The following is a 24,522-nucleotide window of genomic DNA, read 5'->3' on the forward strand; positions in this document are numbered from 1 at the left end:
TTGATAATGTCTCTACTGGGTAAGCATTCTGTTGGTTCTATGGCACCTCTCCTACAGTGTTAACTTTGTCCCTTCGGTGTTTCTTTTACTTGGAAGATTGACATCTTTGTTCATGACCTTCACACCTTCACACCTTGGCAGGGCTTGACCAGTTAACCTAGCTTCATCCCCAGAACTCAGGTTAGGTACCACCTCATACAATTACTGGCCTGAAATGGGTATACATTTTCATCACTCATATCACAGCCCATGTCACCTATGTAGTAGTCGTTCCTATGGAGCATTGCAATTATTATCATCTGTAGGTTCTTTAAGGCCACAAAATATGTGTGTGTGTGTGTGTGTGTGTGTGTGTGTGTGTGTGTGTGTGTATGTGTGTATTGGACTCTCTTTAAGATTCATTAATTACATCTGTTATGATGAAAACAGTGTTTGTTCCATCTCATTTCTAATCTGAAATAAAATGTGTGTGCAATTTGTTCTGATCTTAAACATTTTGGAATGCCTGACATTTCAAACCTGTGGAAAAATGTTGTGCTTGTTCAATTTACATACTGAGTAACCAGTAAATACTAAATCAATAGTATTTTGTCTCTGTGATCTCAAGGAAGATTGAAGCATAGCTAAAAGTGACCAGACAGTGTAGAAGGTGTGAGTCTTAAAACACTTGTTGACTATGCTGTGTCCCACAAGGGAACCTTAACACAGAGAGGCGACTCAGTAAAGGAAATTTCTTAGATATTATGAAGACTGAACTTAAATTAAAAAGCCAAAAGCTTGCTAAACTCTAGTGTTCCGATTTTTAACTATTACATTACAAAAATAGATAGTATATAGATGTTCTTCTATCTTCTTACTGTTGTCCACTGTCCAAGTCTGAAGCAATAATAAATTGTTTCCTATTGTACCAGTGTCAATTACTCCCATGGGTAATGATAATTTTTAAACCTTTATATTAATGATGTAATGAATACTATATTGAAAGTGTTTAGTCCATGGAATACTTTTACTTTTATTGAAAATAGATTTCTCACATAACGTAGAAGCATTTATAGAGTATTCCAAGCAGTATGGTACAGCCTGTAAGTAAGTAGTGTAAAAGTTACAAGTGGGAATATTTGATAAATAATTTAGTTTGGCATTAGCCCTTCATGAATATGAGAGATACTTACACAATTAAGCACTATGACTGCTATATAAATTCCATATAGAAATTATTTAACCTTTAATCAAGACAGTTCATTTGCTAGTGTAGACATTTTGTCCTGTATTTGGGGTTGGAGGGAGCACAACCACAGTCAGCTAGTATAACCAGACACCTCACACATAAAATATGTATGTCATTGGAAATAAAGATCCATATTAGATAGTTGTAAAAGACATACGTTTTGACCTGTGTTATTCTTCAGTCTGTCCGTGCATAGACATGCACAGGCATGTGCACTAATAAGAGAGAGGTTGGCAGATATCAGCTGTTCTGAGGTTTATACTGACCCATATGTATATCACAGAGCATAACTAGAAAATCCGTTTATATTTTCATGTTATTACTGTAGATGTAGCAGTAATTACTCTTCATGTAGTTATTGTTTCCAATCAGATAAGAGAGTATGATTTCACAAAATAGAATTGATACACTACTGTTCTATAGAGTGTGCTATTAGCCAACTCTGCCATTCTCATAAAAGTTATGTAATTTAAACTGAATGATGCCAGTGCCTGCTTCTATTAGGAACAAGAACCCTTTTCCCCTCTGTAATATGCTCAATTACCTTTAGATTGATCCGTGAATAAATTATAATCCAAATAGACTGCTTTTCCTTCAAGCTTTGCTGGCACAAGGAGTCGTTGATTCACAAGGTTTCAGCCTCTCTACCGGCTATGTAAAGGTTTTTATATCTGGATAGACACGGTTTTAGTATAAGATACTGTTATGTTTAAAGGAGTAGGATTTCATTTTTCTGAGGGGAGCAAATTCATCCATGATGAATCCTTGGAGGAACTATTAAAATAAAAATCACTTCATTCTGAGTTTTGTTCTGTGTGTTGGTTGCAAGGCCAATCAGATGGTCCCCAAGAATGTTTTGCCTTTGTTTAAGGAACCTAGCATGATGCACAAAAGTTCATTAAGAGAAGAATGAATAAAGAGGAAAGGCTCCTGCTGCTGCGTTCACCAGGCCCCTCTGCTTCTCCTCCTGCAATGGAAAATCAATTAACTGTATGTTCTGCAGACATCTCAACCAAATGCTTTACTAATCATCACTAATGGCGCATCTACTCTGAACGGTTCACATTCATTTTTGCTTTTTCTTAGCTTTGCTTGGCTTTCTGTTTTGTCCATTCTTCTGTCTTTGCAAGGATCAGGTCATAAATGTAAGCCTGAATGTAGCCTGACTGAGGATAAAGGAGGAAAAAAAACCCTATCTTTTACATTATCAGAGATTCCTAAGGATCTGAGTTCAATTACCTGTACCCATGTTTAAAATCTGGGAATGATGCTGAGTTCCAATCCCCAGAACTGGAGAGGTAGACACAGGCAGATCCCTGGTGCTCAAAGGTCAATCAGTATGAATTAATGGGCACAAAAAAGAGACAGTGGCTCAGAAAAGATGAAGAGCTTCTAAGCCATTTCACCAGAGATTTCCCTGTGGCCACTGAATGCACAATGTAGATAATCGTCTACACTCATATACAGGTTCAAGTGCACATATGAACGTGCATTCATGTGCCTGTGCTCAAGCTCACACACACACACACACACACACACACACACACACACACAGGAAATGTATTAAAGTGGCTTTAGGATTTAGAAGTACCGAAAGTATCTCCATCTCCCTTTCCCCCTCCCCTTCCCCTTCCCCCTCCCCCTTCCCCTCCCTCCCTCCCTCCCTCCTTCCCTCCCTCCATCCCTCTCTCTCTCTCTCTTTCTCTCTCTCTCTCTCTTTCTCTCTCTCTGTGTATATGAATGTAGATATTTTTCAGGAGCATGTACATGGGTATATATATCAAAGCCTGAGGTTCATATTAAGTAAATTCTATCTTAGTGAGACAAGAGCTCTCAATTAAACCCAGAACCCATTGATTCGGGTAATTTAACTACCATTTTGCTCCATAGATTCCCCTGTCTCTGTTCTTCTTACATGCTGGGATTATAGGATTCTACTATGTCCACCAGAATTGATATAGGTACTAGGATCTAAACTCAGTCCTCTTGCTTGCATGGCAAACAATTTCCCCACTGAGCTATTTCCCATTTCTACCTGTACTTTTTCAGCATTTAACTTTTCATACTAATGAGTGAAGCAATAATCCCTGTGGCAGCCTGGAAGTTTTGGAAAGCAGCCCTTAGCCTCTAGTCTTTCACATGGCAACAGGAAACAACAAATGAGCCCATCTAAGTTTGGAGATGTGCAGTTCGGGGTATTTTAAAGAAGTGCTTGTTGGTATTTTGTGCATGTGTTTTCAACTTAGAGAAAAAAATGGGCAGTAACCACTCTTTTATCTAATTAATTTTTTTCACCAATGAATAAATAATATTCTACAGAAAACTTTACATTTAATTGAAATCATTTCCTTACTACTGATTATGCAGATGAGTAAATTAGGGTCATAGCACTGGTCGCCATGGGGGGAAAACTGGAAGCTTCAATTTTATATTGGCAGAGGTGATCAATCTGCACAAAACTTACCAGAGCCATTGGCCTATTAGATGCTCACACTGGATGTCTACTGTTCATCTTGAAAGGATTTTCTAATTTCTGGAATCCTCATCATTATCGCTGTGAATGCAACAGTTTAAGATCACAGTTTAACTACATTTCTTCTGTTCATTTGAATGAGGCATAATCATTTCAGATTTTCTGTATGTGTGTGTGCACGCATATGTAGACCTGTGTACTTTTGGAGAACAGAGGAGGGAGTGGTATTCCATGAAACTGGAGTTACAGGTGGTTGTAAGGATTCCAGCATGGTACAGTGAACTGAAATCTGGCCCCCTGAAAAAGCAGTAAACAATAATACCCACTGAACTATCTCTGTTTCCCCTGGAAAACAAATCAGCCAAATAGAAGACACTGCCACTGTCCTCTGGTCTCTGTTTAAAGAAGATGAATTGAAGAGTTGCAAGAACGTTTGTTTTTGAAACAGTCTTTACACAACTCAAGTGGAATCAGACAGGTTGAGAGAGACACAATCGATTGCAGAAAACAGGATCATGGTTCAGACTTCCTAAGACTTGTTGACATGAGAGCCTGCAAGAACCAGAGGCGGTGTGCTTAAGTATCGAACCATTCTTGATCATCTGTATCAGTATAAGAGTTATATTCAAGGCCCCTTGACATAGAAAAAAATGTATAGTGATCTTCTGACTTGTGCCACAAACGCGATGTGTTCTGCACTGCACCTTATGAGACATTATCTAGACCCAAGAAAACAGTCTTCTTAGGGTAATCCTAATTCTCCATTTGGCTCAAGCATCCAAACAGTGTTATTGGAACATTAAATAGGACATAAAAATAAAATTCACATGAGAATTCTTTTTACATTAAAGTGGGTTTCCCTTGCAATAAATTCTGAGGACTGCATTTAGACTCTTACTTATTTATGAATTTAATAAGTCAGCATCACTTATATTACAGAAATATAGAAAATATTCCACCCTCCATCATATCATTTCATGCTACTGTAAGCATTAGATGTAATTTGGAAAAGTGCTAAGATATAGGAATGAAGCATCTAATTCTAATCCAACTGGGTATAAATTAATTTGGCCTTGACATCCATTTTCTATTTACTTGACTTCTTGACATAATTATAGTGAGTTGATAATCAAAGTGATAAAGTTAGATATATTTCCACATAAATATGTTCTTTGCTAATATAAATATACAGTAGAAGGCTACAGTCTGATCTGCTTGGATTGGGTGGTTTGTGCTCCACTACCTACCTACCCTCTTGCAATCTCCAAAGAGTTCATTTTCCTGGGGTCATATGCAAGCTGTAGAGTGACAGCTGGAACTCTGAAACTAGTGTGATTTTTGTTTTTTCACTGCTGGGTCAGAGACCAAGATGTCCTTAGAGTACCATACGTTTCCAAATCCCTATCACCTAAAAGAATGGGTTTCACTGGGCAGAAGCAAGAGCATGTGTTCGCAGTAGTGGAAAAACCATGGAAACTCCAGCTTACAGACTGCTGGGAAACATTTGGACTTCAGTGGTGTCTGTCGTCAGTGGGATGTAGTAACATGTCAGTAAACATGAAGATCAAAGGTTTCAGAAAGGGGGAAAAATGCAGTGAAGAAGAGATAATTGTGGAATAATGAATGTTATGAGGGCATTTTTATGTTAATTTCAAACAACTTAGCATTTTTCCACGGCATCTAGGTTTCTTCCTAAATGAACTTTGTGAAGTACAGTTGGATAACCTTGAGATTCAAAGCCTCATCATGCTTCTGAATACTGATGGAGTTTGTTTAAGTGCTGTGATATACCCTCTGCCTTTCGTTTCTATTTTTTTGACTCCTTCACGCAAAATAAAGTTTATTTTCTGTGCAGAGGAATCAATATTTTTTGCCATTTTGCTTTTCCAACTATTCCAGTAAGTTGCAATCAACATTAGTTACAATCTTTAAAGAGAGGCAGTAAGGATTTGAACGCAATAAAATGGAAATACAGATGAGAACTTTGGCAAAGCACCTATGCTATTGACAGAGGCATTTGTCAAGGGCTAGGGCTGTGTCTATACTGTGCTAAAAACCTGATGGAGAAGAAAATAAAGCACCAATAGATTGCACCTTCTGTCTGTACAAACCAAACAAATGGTCTCCTTAATAGCTATTATTTTAAGTGAGTGGATTTGGTTTGCCATAGTGAAATACATCCCACTTAAAAATGAATTTTAATTAACATCTGCATCTAATGCATAAATGTTGGGCTGAAGTATTCTTCTCTCTTTTTTTTTTCTTTTTGATGCCAGATGGAGTCAGGCACATAGAAGACTAGTGGTCCAGGAGGAAGGAAGACCTAGTTTACAGGGGATGTGAAACACTCCTCAAACACACGTTTGTTTGTTGATAATGTTTGTGTGCAGAAACCTCATGCTGTTTCTTTCTATGCATTAATATGAGTTCTATTTTGTGTGTTTTCCCTTTAGAAACTGCCAAGCTTTGGACCTTACCTTGAACGGCGTAAGAAAATCATAGCAGCGAGTAAAATCAGACAGAAAGATCAAAACAGAGCTTGCTCACCTCTCCAGAGAAAACCCTTTAACTCCCAAAAGCCTATTCCTGCCATCAAGGTAAAATTAAGATGAATTTATACGTGTATTTATTTCTTATTCAAATGTGGCTTAAAGCCTTTTTCATCTTAAATGTAACATTGATTATTTTTTGACCTTCAATATTCTAAAACTTTCTAAAAATTCTGTCTACCATGAAGATGTTCTAAGAGTTCAATAACCCCTTCTGTGTTTGTTTCCCATTTCTGTTTATGTCACACTTTCTACATCCCTGCCAGGTTTGTGCTTCATGGAAACTTTGTGCATTGATGTGCTAAGTGGAATTCATCATCTTCTCATAGTTAACTATCAGTATTTTAATTCAGAGTTCAGAGTAAATCTGTTAGTCATATGAAACAACTGAATTATGTCATTGTATCAGAACTATCAATATAATTTTCATTTGAGGGGATTCTTTAGTTCAGTCTCAGGAAAACATGCCTAGTTATTTGGAACTCAAGAATTTATTCTGAACAAAACAAAAAATTATCATTAAATTGTTTCTGTGCATCTCTTATCTTTCAAGCTTATTTAGTTTGGATGTTTGATTTTTCCAAAGAATTATTGTTTTTTATCAATTTGTGTGAAAAAGAGACAGATGTGATGTGTACTTTCTCTATCATCTTTACACCAGCACTGTGGGAACCATGAGCTTCAAGCTCAGTCTATTAACAAATGTGTATTGGATGTCTTCTAGAGCTCTGAAGATGATCAAGATTCCAAAGAAATTACAAAGTGTGGTCCAAAGCCAGAGATATTTCTCTCCCTGTAGAGATGGGTCACTAGCATATACTCAAAATGTGCTCACTGTAATCTAGGAATTCTGCTAGGGGGAAGGAATACAGTATGAATTTTAAAAAGACGGAAGTCTATATTTTGGGAGCACATGGTATAGCAAGGGGAAAAGACACATGTTAAAATTTATTTACAGTTCAATCAAATAGGAACAAAATGCTCTGGGAGCACAGACAACTGAAAGGGATTAGTCCTGCCTCGGGTAATTGTGGAAAGCATCACAGAGATGGTGATATTTAAATAGAGTTTAATAAATTAGTGTTAATTAAGCAGAGAATTAATAATAAAAGCTAATATTTATGGAGGTCTTACGAGGTTTCAGGCACGGCAACGTGTTTGTAAATGAGCTCATCCCAGCCACTCAATAACCTGATGAGATGAAACACTTGTATCACACCAATTTTACTGATTCAATAATTGAAAAACAGAGAGGTTAGCTAATTTGCCCAGGGTCGCACAGCTAGGAAGGGTTTATCAGAGCCAAGATCTGAACCTATGTCCTAAGGCACTATTCTACATGGGGTTTGGGGCAATGTTTCAAGATAGTCACTGTGTTTGCGAAGTATAATGTCCAAATGCTTTTGTGATAATACTTGGTCATGACAACTTAAATCTATATACACTCCTTGGGTTACAATGGATGGTAATATCAATATATTTGAGCTCCATTTGCCAAATGGGAACTTTTAAAAAGGACAGAGCAGAGAAAGGCTAATGTGTGTGTGTGTGTGTGTGTGTGTGTGTGTGTGTGTGTGTGTGTGTGTGTGTGTGTGTTTGTGTGTGTGCTTGAGAGTGTGTTTGTGTACATGAGACTATATGTGTGTGTGTAAGTATGAGTTCACTTCCGTGTGAGGATGGAGAATATAGAGATCTTGGGTCATTCCTTTTGCCTACCAGGTTTTCTTTGTTGGCCTGGAGTCTACTGTGTTCCACTAGTGTGGCCAGCCAGTAAACCACAGGGGCCTATTTCTGCCTCCACTGTGCTAAGGTTAAGGGCATGTTACACCACACCCAGATTTTTATGTGATTTCCACAATTGTACAGAAGACTCTTAACCAACTGAGCTATCTCCCCACCCTGCCCAGTGTTATTAAACAGCATTCTTAAATGCACTTGTTTTATATTTAATTATGGGGTGTGTGTGTGTATGTGTGTGTGTGTGTGTGTGTGTGTGTGTGTGTGAATAAATGCATGTGAATACTGATTGAAGCTGGAGTTACAGGCTGTTGTGAGCTACCTGTTTTGGGTCTTGTGAATCAAACTCTGGTGCTCTGTAAGAGCAGGGCTTACCCTTAATCACTGACTCATTCCTCAAGCTGTATTTGTATTCTTAAGCAATCTCTCTCCCCCCCTCGCTCTCTCTCTGTCTCTCTCTGTCTCTCTGTATCTCTGTCTCTCTGTCTCTCTGTCTCTCTGTCTCTCTCTCTCTCTCTCTCTCTCTCTGTGTGTGTGTGTGTGTGTGTGTGTGTGTTTATTGGATATTTTATGCATTTACATTTCAAATGTTATCCCCTTTCCCCTACCACCCACCCATTCTCACCTCACCACCCTGGTATTTTCCTACACTGGGGAAAGGAGCTTTCAGAGGACCAAGGATATCTTTTCCTGTTAATACAGTTTAAGGGAACAAAGAAACAGACCAGTTAATCCAATTAAAAAAAACCCCACTTAGGGCACCAAGAGGGACCATTCTCAACACTAGTGGGCAATTCCCTGGTCAGAACTAGGAGTCTTCATGCTCTTCTAGCTCTTTTTACCATCTGAAAGCTGAACATGGCTTCAGAGTACCTGAGATCTCTCTCTAATGCAAAACAGAACCCTGAAGATGTCCCAGCATCCAGACGATCTTCCTCTTGTCATCTCAGCATCATGGTTTCCCTTTCATAGCAACAACATCTGTCATGCATGTGGCTAAATAATGAAACTGCTTAGTTTGTAAAGGGAAAAGAAAGAGAAGTCTGAGCTAGAGATTGGTCTTCAAAACCGGTTCAAGAGGAGGAGGAGATAAAGGAATAGAAATAGATGTGACCCTCCATGGTAGCTTCAAATGTGTTTCTATAAGGTCTGAGACAATCTGAAAAAGTCATATGCACGTGCACAAGCATGCATGCACAGACACATACAAACACACATGCACGCACAGACACAGGCACTCACACGCACAGTGCCACATGCGGGAAAGCATGCAGCACCTTCTTCCAGAGTGACTTTGCCCCCTGGCCCAAAATAACTGACAGGATAGTGCTCACATGCGGCACAGCAAAATGAGAAACGTGCTTTATCCCCTGGCAGCAGATAACGGAGGCTTGAGAGCCTGCCAAGCCTTGTGAAGTCCCGGAACTTGCCCCAGTTCTGTTGATATGTGTGAGAATGAATTCTCATTCTCCTTATGAAGCTGAGAATGTATCTCTAATGTCTTCGAATTTCTGGGTAAGAAAATGAATGGTTTAGGGGCACTAGTGATGTTTTCATCACGTCTTCCTGCTGCTTGGAGGAGGAGATAGACGGTATCTCATAAGACTGGCAAGGCAGTGTTGGCAGGGGACCAGTCAGCCTGATCGAGTGCTTTATTATTTCAATTGAATTGTGAAAGGAAGGAGAAAAGCAGTTGGATAAAACTGTAAGACCATATTAGATACTTACAGAGCACAAAGGGGCCTGTACAGAAAGAAAAATAAGGGAGACTGGCCCAGCAATTTCCAGAAGAATCCAGAGAAGCAGGCTGGGGCAGCCTTCATATTCTCCATTGTCTATGGACCAATAAATAGCAGTTGAAAATCTATCATGTTGAACTTTAAAAGCTGAGCTGAATTTGGTTATAAAAATAATGTCTTAAGTCATGTGGGGATTTACTGATATGTGTGGTCCCTGGCTTGAGTACAATACAGCAATAGAAAAAGGGAACATGTAGCTTAGAATGAAGGTTTCGTCAGTGGACAGAGGGAAGGAGCAGTGTTTGCCAGATTTTCATGCATGGAAATCTACAAGGCTGAAGGTGATGTGAGAAGCAGCCAGCTGACAGACACTGAAGAGAGGAATGGGACTGTCCCCTCGGGACCTTATAACCAGATGGCGAATAGTGATAGGCAAGATATAGTAGCTCTTTCAGTCTCTATAGACTGTAGATGGAGATCCCACTCCACTAAAGGGAATTGGCACTTGAAGGTATCAGAAAGATGTAGCCATTCAGATGACCCTAGAGGCTTTTAGTGTCAAGAAGGAAAGTCTCTATGTAGAAGTTGTGGATGCTACCCCATAGTCCACTGTGACTGATAATCTTGATTATCAAGTTAATGAGCTTTAGAATCACCAGGGAAACTAACTTCTGAGTATGTCTAAGAGATTCACTATATTGGGTTATTTGAATTGAGGCAAGAAAGCCCATCCTAAATGTGGGAGGCACCATTCCATAGGTTAAATAAGGAGAAAGCATGCTGAGCATAACATTCACCTATCTGCTTCCTGACTGTCTTAGTTAGGGTTTTACTGCTGTGAACAGATACCATGACCAAAGCAACTCTTATAAGGAAAACATTTAATTGGATCTGGCTTACAGGTTCAGAGTTTCAGTCCACTGTCAACATGACAGAAAGAGCAGCAGCATCAGGCAGGTATGGTGCTGGATGAGCTGAAAGTTCTCCATCTTCATCTAAAGGAAACCAGAATCAGACTGTTCTCAGACAGGATCTCAAAGTCCACTCCACAGCAAGTCACTTTCTTAAAAAATGATACACCTCCTTCAACAAGGCCATATCTCCTAATAGTGCCACTCCCTGGACCAAGCATATTCAGACCACCACATTGACTATGGAAACAGTGTAACCTCAGAAGCCTTGAGCTTCAACCTCCAAGACTCCCCTACTGTGGTGGACTCCACTCTGAGAATTTTAGCCGAAATAAACTCTTCCTTATGGTGCTTTTGGAAGATACTTTGCCACAGTTGAATGAATGGGTCTCTAAACTAAAGATGGATCAAGGACTAGAAGCTGTCAATCTGAAAACTATCCGTTTTCCTAGGAATAAGATAGTTAAGGTTCAGCATTTAGAAAGCTTATTGGTCAGTGGTCCTATGAGAAAAGATTGTGTCAATGATAAACGCAAAAGGGTGCCAGTAATCTTTAAACATAAGATCGGCTCACTCGAGTAATTTGGATTTGGAGAAAAATATTAGGTAAAATAGGAATGTATTTTCATCTATTAAAAGTCAAAAAGAAAAAAAAATACACCCACTCCTTCACACAGATGGTGTATTGTTAAATCACAATTAGAAAGAAAAACTGCTTGGTTCCTATTATCCTCCCTTGCATCCTCACATAAAGTGTTCTTAGAATTAACGGGGAGGAGGAAAAACAGATTTGAGAGTCTAAGATAGGTATAAAAAAGAATTCAACTTCATTAATGCAAGGGAACACCCAAATGTCTGCAACAGTCCACCCCATAGGGAAAGTTAGGGTGATCAGAGCCTCAGATAATAACATCATGGCTGTGTCTCTCACTGACAGCTTTCTCTGGCACAGTCCTCTTTCATTCCCTTACCTGCTTCTTGCCTGTCTCTTGGCACATTGTGCCTCTCAGCTCTTCTGGCCAGTCTTTGTTTGGTTTTCTGAATCACTGTCTTTTGTCATCCCCATCTCAGCTTATGCAATTTTTCTCTCACCAAGGTCTACTGAGTTCAAATTCTCAGTGCTTCCTGCTTGGCTCCTAGTTCAGAGGGCTAGTGTGATACCAATAGCACCATGAATGTTAGACATGGACTGTTATACATTGAGAGCACTTGTCTCTGAGAATCATGGACCAGTTGGTGAAACATCAACATTGATCTGAGTTCTTTCAATATTGAAAAAGGCAAGCTGAGCATGGCAGCTCACACTTATAATCCTAGCACTTGGAAAACTGAGGCAGGGGGATTGATTGCTGCAGCATCCCATCAACGTCATCCTAAGTTACATAGTATGTTCCAAGTTGGCCTAGTTTACAGACTGAAACCACATCTCAAAATGACCAAAAGAGAGCCGTGGGAAAGAAGGGAGGGGAAGCAAGAGAGGGAAGAAGAAAGGAATATAAGGATGTAGATGATCTTACTGCAGTAGAGGGGAGAATAGAGAAAACAACCAGACCAGAGAGGATGAGACCCAGTCCCAGAGGATCCATGCAAAGATTACTACTATTATTAGTATTATTGACACAGGAGCTTTTATGAAAACAAAGTTATTAATGATCAGCAAATTCAGCTAAATGATCTCATTTCCTCTCCTGATAGGTTTATAAAACAGGGAGTAACAAGATAAGAACAGGAGGCATTGATGGTGGTGCAGATAAAGACACTGGGAAGTAATTTACGCAGCTACGTCCCAATGGTGTAAATCACAGAGCCCTCAGGTTAGAAGCCACAGTGATTTCCCACAGCATGCTGTCCTTGGTCGTGGACTTTGAAGGGCACGTATTTACAGGAATTGTAGGAAATATGCTAATCAACTATGAAGACCCAAAGCCAGAAGAGCAGTTAATGTGCCAGAGAACAATGGCAAACTGAAGGTACATCAATCAGCATTAAAATTAGGTCAAAACTAATAAATTTATATTGCTCCTAATGAGGAAAGTGTAAAACATCAGACACTGGGTCAAGCCCCTCCTAGCTCTATATTCTTTGGCCTTAAAATGTGTACCAAATAGAAATAATGTCTGACCCATCTTGCAAAACCATTTTGATTACACTAAATGTGGCTATGTTTCTAGAATACCATGGACCACTGGGGCTGTGAGCACTTATATTAAAACAATGTGTGACACCTAGGGAGATGGATCTCGGAGCAAAGCCCCTGCTACACAGACATGAGGACCAGAGTTTGGTTCCCCAGAAACCACTGAAGACCCAGGTGAACTCAGAGGCCTATCTGTCATCTAGGAGGTGGGAAGCAGGGACAGGTAGTCCCTGCAGTGAGCCACCCATCCGGACTAACTGAAATTAGCAAGAATTCCTCCTCAATGCACATTACTGGAAATGATTGAGATAGGCATTTTGTGTGAACTTTGAGAACACACACACACACACACACACACACACACAGACATGTCCAAGTCAAGTTAAATGTGTGAAGTATAATTTAAAATCTCTGTCTGTGATAGTTTCCACACATAAGCATTTCTAGTAAGCAGGAATTGTTACCCAGATTTCTCAACCTTTATATGGGCACATGCTGTATTAAATAATAAATGCAGTACCCTCCACCTCTGCAAGTGTATGTCTACTAGACACCAAGTGCCTGGCTGGTTAGCCACATTTTTATGCAAAGTACAAATTCCAAGACATGCCCGAAAAGCTCCATCATCTAGGGGTATTTTTGAAGAGGGTGGTTTTTCAACTAATGTCTACGTTTTTTTAGCCACAAAAGATGACCATTCTCTTTAATTTGTTCTTTGATACTCCCAATATGATTTCAACACTATTCTTTTATCCTCTTCTATATTAAAACTGTACGTGGTATACTTAAGGAACCTTAATGGGTGCATTATGTGCTAGTAATGTGTAAAGGCTCCAATAAACTTGGTTTGATACTAAATAATGTTTTAAGTAAAAACTGCAAATCTCAAAACAGACAGCCAAAAGACATATTTGATATAAAGAGAGAATAATTTGCTTTTAATAATAAAATCTCTTGGGAATGTATGTTTCATCTGAAAAAAAATCTGGGGGTTCTCATCAGTTGAGGATTTAACTAGTGATTTCTTTCACAATGATCAAACTCTGCACAAGAGATGTTTTGACTGATTTATTTGCATTTTAAAAGTTACTTCCTATTATACTTAAAATAGTCTTTCACAACCAGGTAGAAAGCTCATACTTTTATTATCTTGAAATATTAGAAAATACTAAACTGCTCAAGTTTCCTTGATTATCTTTTTGCATTTTCAATGCCCAAATTTATTAAGATATTCACTAGACCTTTTATTACTTTCCAATCCCTGTTATGAGTCTAGGCATAGATATACAAAAGTTATTTATTTAACAAATATTCAAGCCTTCATTTTGCTTTAATGATCTGCAGAAATAAGATACACTGTCCTTAATTCAAAGATGAATAAAGCTCTGCTTTAGGACAAACCATAAGAATCAAGACTTAAAATCATATTTGTGGTGTGAGGTGGGATTTGCTAGAGAGTAACAAGCAAGCCGGGACAGCAGAGTGCATATGATTGCTGTATTTGGAGTCTGGTGGCAGTTATCTGAGAATCTATTCCATTGTCTACTTGATTTTATATCCTAAATCACAGTCACTGCATCATCTCCAAAATGTATGAGGCTTAAATAAGAAGATGATTTTAAATGAAGGCCCTGGCCTGAAGAGTAGTAGAATTCAAACGGTTTTCTCTTATCATTGGCTTTTACAAAATGGATAAAATATTCCAGGGCATGCAAAGGAAGAGTGAAAGAAGGCAGAGAGTGTGGAGGTGGGGAAGAAGGAGAAGGTGTGGGGGAGAAAGGATGGGAATAGGGGAACAGAGAAAGAGTGCATTTTACCATTTGGTTAGGAAAGGAGACAGAAGGATTGAGGAAGTTCCCATGAAGTAGAGACATCTGAGCTCTCTTTGAAAGATATTTAGGGCTGGAAAAATGATTGGGAGTTAAATCACACTGAAATTGGTTGTAGATGCAGAAGTGGATTCAAAAAGATCCCTCAGAAAAATACAGCAGATGCCACGAGAGAAGGGACAAATGGGAGTACATGCTGAGTCTCTGTTAAAAACAAAACCCCAATGCTACCCATAATGTCAAGAAAAGCTAGAGAGCACTATGGTTCTGGGTTCTTATGAGCTCAGTGAGTGAGGAGTTTATGGTTCTTGTTACTGGCTGTAATGCTCATCACACAACTGGAAATGCAGCTTGAGCTGGGGAGAACAGATCAGAACAGAAACAGAGATTTGACCAGCAAGGGCCCATCTGCAAACACACTCTAATGCAGCTGAAATTACACCCTCAGCCTTGGCACATTGTAAAGAAAGCGGGCAAGGCCACAATGATGCTTTCTAGCATCTTAGGATTTGAGAGCATATCAAGGAAGTGTAAGGATAATTTGGACATTGTCTCCATTTGAAAGCTTATAGTAATCACTTAGTGCTCAAGTGTCCTGAGCATGTCAGTTTTGTTGTTATTGCTGTTGTTGTTGCTCTAATAAAACATGACCAAAATCAACTTGGGAGAGGAAAGGTTTAATTTCAATTCACAATCAAGGGAAGTCAGAGCAGGAGCTCAAGGCAAGAACCTGGAGGCAGGAGCAAAAGCTGCATTGAGGAAGGAATACCATTTACTGGCTTATGCCCCATACCTTATTCACCTAACTCTACTGAACAACTCAGGTTCATGTACCCATGGATGGTACCTCCCATGGTGGACTGGGTCTTCCTCTATCAATCAGCGACTAAGAAAATTCCCTGGAAAGACATGGCCACAGACTATTCCAAGAATTCTGCAATTCAGGTTCCTCTTCTAAGGCGGGTCACATTGACACTCAAAGATGCCCATCACGCCACTCAGAAGAGGACAGAAAATGAAATAACCAAGACAATGTAAAGCCAGTATTCTAAGCAAGAGCTGGCCTCTTTAAGCATAGACCATGAATTCAAATAAAAAAAAATTCTCACTCTAAAGGTTAAAAGCAAAAGCAGAAAATCTTGCCAGCACACTAATTTGACAAACATTGTAACATGCCTCTGTTTTGTTTGCTCAAACAAAGTACTTCCTAGTGTTGAAGAAACATCCCCTGTGCCTCCCATATTAAACATAATCTCAATTAATATAAGAAACAAAGCCATGTGTAACCCCATGAAAGATTTTCATTGGTGAATGGAGGAGTTACTAGTTCCTTCAGAGTAAAAAAACATTCAACTTTACCTAGATCACTCTAATTAATTAGCATAAATTTGAATACCTCTGTAAAGAAATATATTCTTCAAGACATTACAATGAAAGTCACAGAATCAAAGAGAAAAAAAAAAAAACACAATAAAGAAGGGACAAACTCTTGTTTTCTTTTCTCTCATATCCAGAGAAGCAAAATTACTGACATAAATGTGGTACCTTTGTTCCATTTACATTATTTTTAGATCCTTTCAAATGCATGCTCTAGAATATAACTTACAAAAACCTAAGAGAATTATTTTAATGCCTATATATAAAATGCTGTTATAGGGTGCAAAAAAGCAATTGAGTTCAGCTACTTAAGTCTTATAATCCCACCATCTCTACCTCTCTCTCTCTCTTTCTCACTCTCTGTATGTGTGTGTGTGTGTGTGTGTGTGTGTGTGTGAATGTTCTGTGTGCAGATGTACACAGATGTATATGAGCAGGTGCCTGCACTCATTCATATGAAATCCCAAGACAGATATCAGGTATATTCCTCAGTGGCTTTCCACTTTATATATTATGTGGGTGTTGGGAATCCAAACGCTGACCCTCATGTTTTCAGTCAAGCATTTTAACCCCTGAGACATTTCCACAGTGGCTTTATATTCTAAGCTGGGTGTGCATACCGCCTGTCCCTCAAAACCAAGTCAGCTCAGTGTCGCAGACGGTGCTTCAGAGGGAACTGTGATACTCGGAGCCCTGTAAGTAAACACAACGGGGCCAATAGGGCGTGTGGTCAAATTGGAGAAACATGGGCAGACAGTAGTTACTGAGGAATTGTTGTAAGATGAGCATTGTGACTAATTCACTGCCCATTTTCTAGGATGTAATTGGAAAATCACTGCAATACCTGGGAACGTTTGGTGAGCTGAGCATCATGGAGCAAGTTGTGGCCCTGATCGATGAGGAAATGTGTATCAATTGCGGAAAATGTTATATGACCTGTAATGACTCTGGCTACCAGGTAGGAACCCTGCTGGAATTAAGATGCTGCTGTAAGGCATAGTTCTCCTTTAAGGATGGAAATGGTCTTCTGTTATTAAATGGACAATTCAAGCAACATATGCCAGAAAGGTCTCCACTTCACAGGTCCTTATAATGCACTGGTGTGTATTTTTATTTTTCAATATTTACTTGTATATTTTATGTGTGTCCATAGGAGCACATACTATATGCGTGCATGCACTGTTCATATCCACTGGGACTGGAGTGGTTATGCCCTTCCCAACTTGTGGATTAGGAGTCAAACTTGGGTCCCCTGTTAATGCAACAAGCACACATAACTGCTATGCCATCTCTTTGGACGAGATCAACCCTGTAGGGCCAGAGGCACTATCCCCTGTGCTCAGGTTTCCTACTGGATAAAAATGGGAGAAAAGATGAACACTGCCCGTATTTTTCTCTGCTTTCTGGTCTTCCTACATCGAGCAGGTCCCCCGATGACAGCCGTCAGCTGCTGCCATGACTTCCTCCCAGTATTGGACTCCAGCTTCAGAACAGTGACCCAAAATAAGCCCTCCTTCCCTTCCTTGAGTTGCCTTTTGTCAGGCATCTGGTTCAGGAATGAGAAAAATAACCAATATAGTCACCTTTCCGTGCACAATATTATTTTAATATCATTTCATCAGTCATGAAGCTGGAGAGGGAAATTTAAGTAAAAACAGAAACTCATGCCAAATAATGTACGTCAGGGAAGGTTATGATCTGGTACTGACTGCTGAGAGCTGAACTGTCATTTGTCACCAAGCTATTTAAAGGGCCTGATTCCTTCAGCCTACAGAGGATTCTCCCCCATTCAGCATTGACTGGGGTTTTACAGCAGTAATTTATAAAAAGAAAAGAAACATTCTTCCCCCACAGAGCTGTAGATGTTGGTCTTATGAATTTCAACATGACTAGAAAACACAGGGAGATGTTTTTGGTTTATCCACCAGTAGAAGTGAGCATGGGTGTGTTCTCTGCCTCACCCAAGAGCCCACCACAGAACAATAAGGGCAGATTAAAGACTCATCTCTTCCAGGGTTAACAAAACACATCCACCCATTTCTCCCAGGGTTTAGCTTAAGACTTCAGCTACCAGCTTGTGCTCTGTAACAGCACTGACAAATCTGAGACCTCAACTTGGTAGGCTTTCCAAATGAATGGGAGAAATGATGCCAATCAAAAAGACAGGAAACCTTTAAAATACATTTTTTCATTATGACATGTTGTTCAATGCCACAAACAATCATTAGCACTGTAGAACACACTTTTTATTAAAATGTTCAAACCATAGGTAAGTATACAATAAACTCTTCTAAAATGTAACTTTAGATAAATAAAAGAATGCCCCCCTTTAAAGTATAGATCACTGACTCCATTCACACTAGTGGAGTATTCATGTTACACAAAGAGAATTTTTACAGTTTTCAGACAAGTGTTTTTTTCCTATATTGTTTACATTTATTTAGTTTGTTTGTATATGTGTGTGGTACATATCATACAGTAGAATTGTGTAGGTTAGAAGACAGTACATTTCTTCTTCCACCAGGATTAAACTCAGGTCATTAGGTTTGAAGCACATTCTCCCTCTTGGGCAGTCCTAATGAATATTTTTCTATTTTTAAAAATCTCTCCCTTCTGCTGGTCGTGGTGGTACATACCTTTAATCCCTGCCTTGGAGGCAAGAACAGGCAGATTTCTGTGAGTTCAAGGCCAGTGTGGTCAACATACTGAGTTCCAAGCCATTTACCCATCTAGGGTTTCACAGTGAGACCCTGTCAATAGACAGACAGACAGGTAGGCAGACAGACAGGCAGACAGACAGGCAGGCAGATAGACAGATAGAACCATGTTTCTTCTTAATTTGAGATTACAGATAGACACAACGTTTCATTTGATTACCACCATTTCTAGCTAACAGATGCCTACTTCTGTCACTTTGAAAATTTTGATGCCATCTTCTACTTTCATTTTGTCTTTTTTGTCATTAGCCCAGAGTTAGCATAGATATCTTATCACTTTAAAGTGACGAGCTGATACCTTAAATCTTAGAGCTGGTAGCTATTACCTTGGCATTCTCGCCTTGCTCCAATCTCAATGACAATAGTAAAGATGAGAGGAAAATATTCCAGCTATGCATCAGAAAAACTCAGTCATCCTTTTTCACATCTCTCTCAAATGACTTTAAAAGTTGAACGAGAAAGTCATTGATGAAATATATTTTTGTGTAATATGAAACTTTACCACATCTAAAAGTTATTTGATTTTTCTCAATAACTACCAGATTTCAATGTAGAAAAACAAAGGACCATAAAGGGGAAAGAAATGGGTTTTACTCGCTCCAATAGCAATTTAAAATAGTTATAAGGCATAGCAAGAAAGAAAATTCTTACAGTGTGTCAGAAATATTGAAGTCTGTTTCCTAAAGCATTAGCTCCTTGTTATATTAAACAATTGCAGTGTTTTCTTTTCATTGCCTCCTTAAGGAGATTTACAGTCACCAAGGACACACATTTCTGATCATGTCACTGAAGGTGTCTGCAGATAGGTTTAAGACTGGAAGAACCAATCGGTATAGGGATGGCTCTAACAGGTGGGTGTGGTTGTAGCCTAAATAAAAAATAAAATATAAAAATGGCTCAGAACTCATATCTCTCTGCTTCCAAACTGCAACTGCAGATACAACATGACCCCGTGTTCAGAGCACGGCCTACACACTTCTTAGCCACAGTGGATTATATTCTCAAACTAGGAGGCAAAATATAAAAATATAATTCCTCTCTTCAGTGGTCAATTTTCAGGTTATTTTGTCAAGCAATGAGAAAAGTAATGAATATAGTTTATTTGTTTTGAAAAGACTATTTGACTTTTATGGTCATCAGACTAGAAAGCTGGTTAAATGTAACTTTGAATGGCAAATTTAAAAATCAAGGTCTATATGCATTTTGTTCTCTATGTCTAGAGGTTTCCTTATCCATGAATTCAGCCAGTCTCGGATCAAAATAGCTGGAAAACCTTCCTTCTATTTTTAAGTGTAAACTTTTCTTGTTAGTATGCCTCAAAAACTTAAATGTCTCAAAAACAGCTTAATAGCTATATGTGCAGCATTGGTATTGTGTGAACACTACAAGTCATCTGAAGCTTACTTAAAATGTGTGGGGAAGCTGAACATAGGGTCTGTGCAAATCTCACACACTCATATCAGAAACTTGAGCACGTATGGATTTGCATGTTCATAGGGCTCCCTGAATCTATCCCTTGGGATGACAAGGACTGTCCGTATTAAATTCGATTCTAATACGAGAGTCAAGTACAAAAGGCAATAATAATTATGAAACTATCTTTACACAGATTTGTAGGCTGGCCTCAGGAGGTGACAGTCGTAGGACCTTGCTTCCCTTGTTTCTCCCCCACAAGCCCTACTTTGTCATTCCAAAAGACTAGGGCATGACTGAACTTCAGCAAGTGAGGCAGCAGTGAGGCTCTATGGGAGACCCCTTGCCCTCAACCACTACCCTCTCTCATAGCTACACTGTGCTTGTGGAATGTCCAGCCTGCTCCTGAGGGCTGTGTTATTTGAAGTATACTCACTGTCTCCCCTGGCATTAACCTTCTCCAGCATAAAGGGGTGCATAAAGTGTGTTGGGGTGGCTCAGTCAATAAGCACTTGTCTTGCAATCACATGAGTTCAATCCCCCATGCACTCACACATATGTGGAACAGATGTAAAAATGCCCAGCGTAATGGCACAGACTTGAAGTCACAATGCCAAGGAGGCTGACACAGAGGATCGCCAGGACTCACTGGCCAGACAACCTAGCCTAATAGGTTAGCTCCAGGCCAATGGGAGACTCTGTGGGAGACCCTGTGTCAAAAGTGGTGAATGACGTTCCTAAGAATGACAGCTGAGGTTTTCCTCTTGCTTCTACATTCACATGTACAGGTGCTTTCACATACATGTACATCTGCATGTATACATGTGCATACATGCATATGGTGCACACAAACACACAAACACACATGAAGAAAAAAACAACAGGAAGTGTGTGGGAGTAAGATGTATGAAAGCACGCGATATTTGTTAGCACTAGCTACCCCAACCTGGTCAGATCGGCAAAACCTGAGTGCTCCACTGGTGGAGAGAGATGTGCTCTGTCTCAAAATGTTTTCTCACACGTGGAAAGAAAAGCCTCTAAAGAACTGTAAACACTGCATTTCTAATTTAAGGGAGTTTCATCTGTTTCTGTTTCTCCTGTCAGCTCAGCTGTTGCTGACATTCCATCGCTGTGGTGTGGTAATCTCCATGGCTGGGACAGAGATGCACATGCTAAAACGGAGACATTCCTGACGGTGGTGGACAGTGGCTCATCTCTCTTGGTTTTTATTTGCAGGCTATACAGTTCGATCCAGAAACTCACCTGCCTACTGTTAGCGACACTTGTACAGGCTGTACTCTCTGCCTCAGCGTCTGTCCTATTATGGACTGTATCAGGATGGTTTCCAGGGCAACACCTTATGAACCAAAGAGAGGCCTACCACTAGCCGTGAAGCCAGTGTGTTAAGGTGATTTGTAAGACAGCTGCTTTGAACATTGATGTGACCAATGTAGGCTGATCTTTAAAAACAATGACAATTGTAATCATTATGATCAGTTCTTTCCAAATTTTATAGCTATGCATATATAATTTCTAAATAAGTGTTTAAATTGGAAAACAATGTCTAATGCCAGTAGCCAATTAATGGTCATAAAATGGAATAATTCGTCTCTGAAGTAGCTGGTGAGTAACTGCAGACCAGTTAATTGGATATGCTCGGTCAGTTGTCTGCTGTGAAAAATTAACTTTTTCATGGCAATTAGTGTGACAATTTCTAAATTGCCCTATGTTGTGCTCACTCTTTGATATCTAATTGTAAGCGAAATGAACTATTTTGGAACAGAGTACACTTTCGTGTACAGGAAACGGTTTCCAAGGAAACACTTTGTAATTAAAAATTACCTGTAATTTTAACACTGTTTCTAAGGATATGTAATTAGCTTCATTAAGAACAATTGAAGAAAGTCAAGTCATTATTTACTATGACAAGGGGAAGAAAACCTGGAAGAGAGTTTTCTAGAATTTTCTTAAGTCCCCCTTTTCTGAAATAACTCACTTTCTGGTGCTGGACACTGAAAGGGAGATTATTTCCTGGCTAAAATACTGTTCACCACTCATGACCGAAACAGGTATCAGACTGCCCAGGAATGGAGCACATGTCATTCTTATTTGAGTACCAAAGCTGTGTTCCCAATGAAATAAGATATCAGGATGGTTGTCTCCTGAATGCCACCCTTTCACTGAGCACAGACTGCTTGGTCTGCTTCTCATAGTCACTTTCATTATGAGAGCGGTTAATGTGCAAACCAGGGTTAATTTACACTGCACTGAGCCATAGGCTTCACTGATCAACAACAAACAGCATCATATCTCAAACGTATACATAATGAGGAGAACACGACTGAATACTCTCTGATGCTCATGTGATTTCAAAATAGATGAAATAAAAATGTGTATTTTTGGATATTGATAAATATTTTTCTGTATCTTTATTTTTATAATCAGTAAATAGAATCACATAAATTCATTCATTCCTTCTTTATGGCACATTTTAAAGTGAATTTATAGAAAGTAAGTGAGAACTGACAATCTGTGGCATATTTCTATGATAAATGTAAGGTATCTACAAGTGCATTTTTAAAATGTGTATGATTGAATAATCGGAAATAAAATTGTATGATCTATTTTCAATGTCGTCTTCTGTTTTATTTTTCTCAATGTACCTTTTATAAGCTATTTACATTTTGACATGAGGCAGGTTGTCATGTGCCAGGTGAAATCTAATGGGGATAATGATACTATCATTCTTAAGTGCTTCCCTTCCCTTTCTTCTTACCCTGCTCTTCCACTGAATGCAACAAGATACAGAGAATAACCTTCCCACCTATAGATCCTACCTGCCTCATGAGAAGCATGTGTCTCTCACTATTTCACCTTACATGGTTGTGCGTTACCCAGGATTTGGAGAATGGTCTCCTTTATTCTGTGGTCACAATACAAGCCTCTTCACTTTGGGAGTTGGAAGTCCTTAATTAAGAGATCCAGCTATCCAAAATAATAATAATAATAATAATAATAATAATAATAATAATAATAATAATAATAAGAAGAAGAAGAAGAAGAAGAAGAAGTAGAAGAATTTGAAGAAGAAGAAACATAAAAAGAAGAAGAAGAAATGAAATGAATTGTTTAGAACCTCAAAATGGCCAGCTGTGATATGTGATTGGTGAGGTTGAATGTTGGTGAGCAAGTGTGCATATTCCATATGTGGGTGTGTCTGGGCATAGAAATCAAATGTCAACTTTAGCTGTCCCTCAAGAGCTTCCTATTTTATTTATTGATACAGAGCCTCTCACTGGGGGAACCTGGCTCTCACCAATTAAACTAGTTTGATTTGCCAGTGAGCCATAGGGATTCTTCTTGCCCCACCTCCCCAGCGCTGGGTTTGCAAGCACTCATTAACATACCCAGTTTCTTCTATGGCTTCTGTGGGTGAAATTAAGGTCCTCCTGTTTTTCTTGTCATTTCATTGACTGGGCTATTTTCCCAGTTTCCCAGGAGGCCTTTTACTGTGAGACTTGAACAACCCTCAGGAAATATGATAACCCTTCAGAAAGACATCCTGTGCATATATACTAAAATTCTCATGACACTGCCTTCTAGGAAGCTATTCTGTTAGCACAGACCCAAGCAAGGACTCTGAGATCTCTCCAGAGAAAAAGATTACAAAGAGGTGTTTTAGCTCATTCCTGTTCTACTTTGGGGAACTATGAGTGACCAAGGCATGGAATTATTCTTTAGCAATCCACGGCTGAACCACGGTATCGTTCTCTATGTGTGTTTCATTCTGATGTGTTCCATCACTAAGGTACAAGAAGAAGCCTTTCTTGTCTATGCTGTGTGTAAAAAACATAATTTAGTTTTGCATCCCTGGCTTCCAAAGACATTCAGAGAATAAGGAGGAAAAAATTACATTTTCTGTCCTACAGAAATAAAATTAACCTAGGTTTTAGTTTTAGATGGCCCTAAAATGCATCTTCATAGTTCTTCTGAAGTGAGGGCAAAAAAACCAGTTCAGAGAATCTGGCTAATATTTCTCAACTAGTGTCTCAGAAACTTTATGATGCGTCTACATGTGTGGTAGCTAGTTTCATGTCTCAACTTAGCTGTACAACAGGTCCCACATATTTGGTCCATCTTTTATATTTGTGTTTATGATTAAATTGGTGGACACTGAGAAAATCAAATTGTCTTCTAGAGCTTGAGAGGGCTCCACACATGTGCCAGAGGCCTCAGTAGGACAAGGGCCCACCTACAGGAGGGAGTTCTCCAATGGAAAGTATTCATACTTCATTCTGACTACTTTTCAGGCTTAGTCTGGACTTGAACTGTAAGCTTTTCACAGTCTCTAGCCTGTTTCATAGTATGAACTGGGCTCTGTAAGTCATCATGGTGTGTAAACCAGTTTCTTA

The 24,522-nt window shown here is 39.2% G+C and overlaps 1 protein-coding gene across 1 annotated transcript in view; it reads left to right on the forward strand.

The window, feature by feature from the left end:
* Positions 1–22,672, forward strand: part of DPYD (dihydropyrimidine dehydrogenase) — an 878,881-nt gene extending 856,209 nt beyond the window's left edge. Inside the window, exons 21-23 of the mRNA XM_080916202.1 lie at positions 6,155–6,298; positions 16,798–16,938; positions 21,347–22,672. Coding sequence (XP_080772328.1) covers positions 6,155–6,298; positions 16,798–16,938; positions 21,347–21,517 — 456 coding nt within the window. The 3' untranslated portion in view covers positions 21,518–22,672. The remainder of the gene's footprint in view (positions 1–6,154; positions 6,299–16,797; positions 16,939–21,346) is intronic.
* Positions 22,673–24,522: the final 1,850 nt, after the last annotated feature.

This window comes from Micromys minutus, assembly GCF_963924665.1.
Source record: "Micromys minutus genome assembly, chromosome: 4".
In the NCBI taxonomy this organism is placed as follows: Eukaryota; Metazoa; Chordata; class Mammalia; order Rodentia; family Muridae; genus Micromys; species Micromys minutus.